Source organism: Neovison vison, chromosome 10 (genome assembly GCF_020171115.1).
Source record: "Neovison vison isolate M4711 chromosome 10, ASM_NN_V1, whole genome shotgun sequence".
NCBI classification, from domain to species: domain Eukaryota; kingdom Metazoa; phylum Chordata; class Mammalia; order Carnivora; family Mustelidae; genus Neogale; species Neogale vison.
Genome location: NC_058100.1, coordinates 44236863 through 44243986, shown reverse-complemented (window position 1 = coordinate 44243986; position 7124 = coordinate 44236863). Strand labels below are relative to the sequence as shown.

Genomic DNA, 7124 nt, shown 5'->3' with positions numbered 1-7124 from the left:
CGGCCGGGCGCGCGCTCCTTCCGCCAGTGAGAGCCCGCCCTTCCGCTCCCAGCTCCCGCCCGCGTTCAAACTGGGAAGATGGCGGGGGCTCCTGTGGTAGTCCCTTCCCCTCCGCGGGACGCGGAGGGGGCGACCGGGGCGGACGACAGGGACTCGGCCGCCGCCACCTCCCGAGAGGACTTCCGGGTGCGCTGCACCTCGAAGCGGGCCGTGACGGAAATGCTAGAGCTGTGCGGCCGCTTTGTGGAAAAGCTCGGGGACACGCTGCCAGAGGAGATTCGGGAGCCCGCGCTGCGAGATGTGCAGTGGGTACGGGCGCGGTCGCCATCTCTTCTCACCCCTCACCCTGTGCCCCTCTCAAGGCTCAGAAGGAGCCTACGGCCGGCTTCGCGGAGTTAGCGGTGCCGCGCGCTCCGGTAGCAGAGGCCCGAGACACGCTAGGGTCGAAACAGACGCTAGTGTCGGCCGAGGACTCCCCGCTTAGAGCGCGCGGGCCGGTAGAGAGAGACACGGCGAGCCCTGCTGTCACTCGAAACTGAAGGAAGAAAGAATAGGCGGTATCGATTTTAATGTTGTGTTTTATTTAGCCCGCTCTATCCAAGATAGCGTTTTAACTTGTAATAAAAAAAAAAAAGTGAACGAGGTCTTTTTCTTTTTGTTCGTACTAAGAAGCTTTTCACGTCGGGTGGCTTAACTTCTTTGCGGCGAGCCCCGGTTCCAGGCCTCAGTGGCTCCCCGGTCGGACCGTGCGGGCAGAAACGGAAGGAGCGGGTAATCCTGGAACTCGGGCAGTCACCGGACCAGCCACCGGTCTTTCCTTTGGCCTGTTTTAGAACTTACTCTAAAGTCAGTGGGAACATTTTCCTTCCAAGTCTAAAGAGATAAGGAAGCTGTCTTGATTACTAACTTCTCTGGACCGCCTAACGTTTCCCCTTCCTTTCTCACATATTTTGCAAAGCCCTCAAGATGCTAGTTTTTTTTTTTTTTTTTAAGGAAGGACGCAATAGATTGAGGGATTGGTACCTGCCTTAAGCAAGCAGACAATCTGTCCATAGAAAGTAAGTGTAAAAGCTCATAGTGCAGCACACTTGTGAGTTAGCATGGCCACAGTGTGAGACGATAAAAGTAAACGCCGAGTGGAAGAAGAATAAAAGCAGCCCCTGGGTGGTGAGTCTGTTCCCGTTTTGTGTACATTGACACTGTCACGACCTTCTTGCGAGGAAGGCAAGAATAGACACATACCTCAGGACATTTTTAGTTGTTTTGGAAAAAGACTGTTTTGGTGCATAAAGGTCTTAGAACTTGCCCCTAAGAAGTGCTAACCTATTTACTTTCAGAAAAAGAGGAGCTTGGCTAATCTTGGCTTATAACCTATTATACCTCAGTGGATGATAAAATGAGTTGGAAGAAAAAAGATTTGAACAAACTACCAAGGAATTCACTTGTGTTTCATATTAAGAGCAGATAAAAGGCAGAGGCTTTAATTATGTTGACATATCTTTTTATTGAAAATCACGTGATATTGTAATGGATATTCTAAAAAAATTGTGTTGATACAATTGTGCAATGAATATTACAGTTTGTATTCTGAGATAATCCTTGAATGTCCATATATAAAGTATTTTATAAAATCTTTATAAAGTGTAGAGTGTATACTTTAACTCATTATCAGTCATTATTTGAATTATGCTTATTTTTACTTACACAAAGTGTGTAAAAACATTCTTGTTGTAAAAAGAAAACCAGCAAAACAGCATATAGCAAAAGTTTGAATTCCTCTCCCCCACCCCTCCTCCTTCCCGGAAATAATTATTGGGAGGGCCCAGGGGGCTATAATCCTTCTATACCCTTTTTTTATGGCGTTACATCTCTCTTTGTTGTTTTAGTTTTTTGTTTGTTTTTTTACGGTAATGGTGTTAGGCTGATGTATTTAGCAGTTTAGCTTTTTTTTTTTTCCTCTTCCAAATCTGTCTTTGACTATTCTTTGTCAAAGTTACATAGAGATATACTTTATTCTTTTTAGCTATTGTATGGTATGGATATAGTGTATTTAACTATTTTCTGAATTTGAAGTTAGATTTTATTTTCCCCTCAATAATTCATAATTTCATATAGTGCTTTAATAAACATTCCTAGTACATCCTTTTTACGTTTTTATGAGAATAGTTCTTTAGGATACATTGCTAAGAGTGAAATTGTAAAATAATAGGGAATGTGCATTTAAAATTTTAACCAAATTCCCTTAGTCCCTTATTTTTTAATGTATTATGAAAATTTTTAACCTTTCAAAAAACAGACTAGTGCAGTGGACACATGTATATCCTTCACCAAATTTAACAGTTAGCAGAAATTTGTTACACTTCCTATTTTATTTATTTATTTTTTAGGTAGGTTCCATGCCTAAGGTGGAGCTTGAGTTCATAGCCCTGAGATTAAAAGGGTCATGCACTCTACTGCTAAGCTAGCAGGCTGTCCCTTCACACTTCCTATTTTTTTTTTTTAAGATTTTATTTATTTATTTGACAGAAAGAGAGAGATCACAAGTAGGCAGAGCATCAGGCAGAGAGAGAGGGGGAAGCAGTCTCCCCGCTGAGCAGAGAGCCCAATGCATGGCTAGATCCCAGAACCCTGAGATCATGACCTGAGCTGGAGGCAGAGGCTTAACCCACTGAGCCACCCAGGTGTCCCTGCACTTCTATTTTAAAGCAAACTCCAGATCTTGTGTCATTTCATTTCTTTGTTCCTCAGTGTATATCTCTAAAAAATACAGTCCTTTATGAAGTAGAAATTAATTTTATTTTGTTTTAAGCATTTTTCCCTTGTTAACACTGTTGCTTGTTCAGCAGCATATGTAGTAATTGTACCCTTGAGATTCAGCTGAGCTCAACTTTGTTAGCTTATATTTTTTCTTCATTAAAGAAGTATATAAATTTGGCATCAAATTTTCTCAGATGTAGCATAATGGTTATCAGAGCTAAAATGTAGGAAGAATCAGTGATTGAAATAGAATCTTCATTGAGAAGAATACAGTAATAAGCTCATCTATTTTTCTTGATATTCTGTATTACAAATCTAAAATTCTTACTTTGCCAAAATGTTTTAGTTCAATATTCAAAGTTATTTTCAGTGACTTGAGTATTGTGAATTTGTTTCAGACTTTTGAATCAGCTGTGCAAGAGAATGTCAGCATTAATGGACAAGCATGGCATGAAGCTTCAGATAGTTTTATGGGTATGTGATTTAAATTTCCTTCTGTCATTAATTTCTGAGTAGCTAATTTTTAGCTAATTTTATCTTGAATGCTAATTTTTAATCCCAATTTTCAGTCTTGTTTTTTAAAAGATTTATTTGTTTGTTTGTTTATTTGAGAGAGACACAGAGTGAGAGCATCACAGCAGGGTGGGGGGCACAGAGGGAGAGGGAAAAGCAGGCTTACCGCTGATCAGGGAGCTCCATGCAGGGCTCCGTCCTATGACCCTGGGATCATGACATGAGCCAAAGGCAGATGCCCAACTGACTGAGCCACCCAGGGGCCCCTCAGTGTCCCTTCTTCTAAAAATTTTCCTTCACCAAAAAAAAAAAAAGTTTCCTTCACTGGGGGGAAAAGGGAAACAAATCTAGAAGGCTACTGAGGTAAGCTATGCAGTAGTTGCCTTGGTTTTTTTAATATATGCTATCTGGCATTCTCAATAAGGTTTTCATCTGATTAGTCTTTGAAAGTATTCTGGTCACTAGGTTGCTGGAAAATACTGTACTACTATCTCCAGATGAAGAAACAGGCCCAGAGAATTTCTGTGATTAAAACCTTATAAATCAAGTTGTATTTTTACAAATGATCCTTATAGTAGACAGCGAAGTACCCTTAGAAGTATGAAGTTAAATTCTAAGAGTTCCAACCGTGTAAAGGATGAAGTAAATATATGGAGAAACCCCCTTAGAGACAGAATGCTTTCTTTCTGTTTAATATTTAATTAATTAATTAATTTGAGAGGGAGAGAGACCAAAAAAGCACAAGCCGGGGAGGTGCAGAGGAAGAGGAGAAGTAGACTCCCTGCTGAGCAGGGAGCCTGATGCAGAGCTCAATCCCAGGATCCCGGGATTATGACCTGAGCTGAAGTTTAACTGACTGATCCACAAAGATACCCCAGAATACTTTCTTCAAAGCAGACTTAGGTGTTTCAAAGCACCCTAACTAATGGTGTTGACATATCTAAAAAAAAAAATCAAAATTTTAATGGAAAGAAAATGGTCCGTGGTCGGTGTAAGAAGGAAACAAATTTAGTAGAAAAGAAATGATCTGTGTAAAAAAAGGGTCAGAATTCTCCAGCAAAGTCTAGGAGAAGGGCTACCCTCACAAGAGGGTCAGAGTATCTTGTCTTTCCCCATGGTCATATTATAGAGTCTGACCAGCATAATAGCTTGGTATCACAGCTTGGTATTACTTGCTATCCAGTTAGACCCTTGAGCGGATTCCAAACGCATTAGGTAACCCTCTGTGGTTATAATTTTTCTTCTCGACATTAAGATAATACTTTGCCCAGAAAACTTCAATGTTTAGCCCTTGGGGTTATAATAGTTATCTCTTCACTGTCACCAAAATTTACTTTCTGGTTTATATATTGAAATGGTAAAAGCAATAACATTAGATTTCCCGAATAATAGAATGATTGCCAATTAGTAGAGGAGAGGAAGTGTATCACAATCACTCAAGAGTATTTTTAAACTCTACGGCCTTCCCTGTGTCTTTATTTGACTCATGTTCTGTTTGCTTCAGGCTGCCTTTAGCAATCTGATTCATCAATTTGTAGATTAAGATACATATTTTCTAATTGGTTGGCAGCCTGGATAGAGTGTGGTTATTCTTTGTCCCTTTTCTTTCTTATAACTGTGAGGGGAAATGGTTCAGAATACTATAATTTTACCTGCTTTCACTGACACTTGATAATGACATACCAAATTCTAGGCCATAGATGAAAACACAGGGTCCTTACTACTTAGGAACTCATTGTTAATGGAAAGAAATGGACAGGGAATTACTATACTGCTTAGAAAGGGGGATAAATCCTAATAGAATAGATTATTGTTAAATGCATTTATAATGAATGACAGCATGCTAGATAAAAAGGAGGAAGGATATTTGAAGCAGAGAGAACAGCATGTGCAAAGGCACAAAAGAGTGATATGTTTGGAAAATGTCAGAAATGAATTGGGAAAACTAATGGCAGGTGTGACCAGAGGTAAGCTAAGGCCAGATCACAAAGAGCCCTGAGAGTTTGCTAATAAATTTATACTTTATCCTGTAGGCAATGGGGAGCCAGTGGAGATTTTTAAAATAGAATTTACATGAAAAGCTTTGCATTTTAGAACACTGACTGCTGCCTCTGTAGGGAATGGATTGGAGAGGGGTGAAATTCAAGGTGGGCTGATCTGAGGGAAGTTACTGCAGTAGTACAGTAAGAGACGGTTAAGACATGCTCAAAGACAGGAGAAAAGGAGAGAAGGTTCTGCAGATGAGATTAAAAGGGTTTGTGTCTGATCAAATACATAGAAGCAGTAAGTAAGCTTCACAAGGGCAGAGGTTTGTCTGTTTTGTTCACTGGGATCATTGTAGAAATGAGTGAACAAATAAAAGGATAGAACGAATGAATATACAAGTGAAAACAACTTTCTCCCTTCCTCTGTAGCTACCCTGAAAGGACTTGATTTCAGGCTTGACCAGGTTCATTTAAGAATTAAAGTGTAAATTCCTCAAAAGCAGGGGCTATATTTGTTTTTCAGCACTTGGCTTGGCATATAGTAGGTACACAGTAAATACTTGTTAAATTGGTGACAAAATCTCTCAAATCTGCTCAAATTTGTTTATACATTCAGTTTTATAGCTTTATCATTAGGTGGCGCTGAAAAACCATTTTCCTCCATAGAAGATTTAGCTGGGAGACGTTTTTTTCTTAACTGTGAAATAGTACATTATTTCAGGCTAATGACTGAACTTTTTAAATGGTAAGTTAAAATTTAGGAAAGGCTACTCATCTAAATGAATCTTCAAAGTAAGCAGTGATTGTTTTTCTCATAATATTCTCAAAAGAATTTAGTTGGTCTTAGTATTTGTTACATGAATGAGATATACCTGATGTACTTCATCAATCTTTACCCAGTATGTATGTGTGTATATATATGCTGATATGTCAGCAATGTTTGAAAGCTTCCAAAAATAAATATCATAGTTTCAGAATTCTTAGTGAAGCTTCTACTTAATAAAATAGATAAATTTCTAGCATAGACCGTGACATAGAACAGCTAGGATGTGAGACCAGTTAAGCCAATGACCTAGCTCTTTAGTTTAGTTTAGTTTAGTTTAGTTTTGTTTGGAGATTTATTTATTTGAGAGAGAGTGAGGGTGTGAATGCACATGTAAGAAGAAGGTTTTTTGTGGGGGGCAGAGGGAGAAGGAGTGAATGCTCAAGTAGACTCCCCACTGAGCAAGGAGGCACTCGGGCTGGATCCTAGGATCCTGAGATCATGACTGAACTGAAATCAAGAGTCAGACCTGTCATCGACTGAGTCACCCAGGCACCCTGTTCTTTAGTACTTTTAACTTCTTACTCTTCAAGACAACTTTCAAAATAAGGTTGATGTACCACCTGCATTCATTTCATCTAGAGTGCTTAGTTTTGGGGCCCAATTCCAGAGGCCTCTGTTGAATCAAAATTTCTGCACTTCTGACAAGTTCCCCATGTAGTTATTTTGCTGAAGTTTGAGATTCACTATTTTAAAACAGGAAAGCAACAGATAAGAGTTTTAGTTAAATCAAAGTATAAAGTCACCGTGTCTCTTACTTTTTCCTGCTATTTATCCATTTGTGTCTATTTCAGATTTCATTTTTCTGTCTGCTACTGTCACAGCTTCGGTGCAGCACATAATAAAGTCAAAACATGCTGGAAACTCTAACATTAAATGCCCTTTACAGTCTAGTTCTTTTATATTTTATCATCCGTCTTTCCTTACACTTTGTCCTGCAGCCAATTAGAACTTTTAGTTTTAGAACAAAGTTTCCCAAAACCTCTGTGATCTTGCAGATACAGTTTGCTCTGCCTAAGGTGCTTCCTCCTGTTATTTTTTGTCCC

The 7124-nt window shown here is 39.4% G+C and overlaps 1 protein-coding gene across 1 annotated transcript in view; it reads left to right on the top strand.

Annotated features, from left to right (window-relative positions):
• The first annotated feature begins 58 nt into the window (after positions 1-58).
• The window catches only part of NSL1 (NSL1 component of MIS12 kinetochore complex), a 31211-nt gene continuing 24145 nt past the window's right edge, over positions 59-7124 (top strand). Inside the window, exons 1-2 of the mRNA XM_044267147.1 lie at positions 59-309; positions 3156-3231. Of these exons, the coding sequence (XP_044123082.1) occupies positions 79-309; positions 3156-3231 (307 nt within the window). The 5' untranslated portion in view covers positions 59-78. The remainder of the gene's footprint in view (positions 310-3155; positions 3232-7124) is intronic.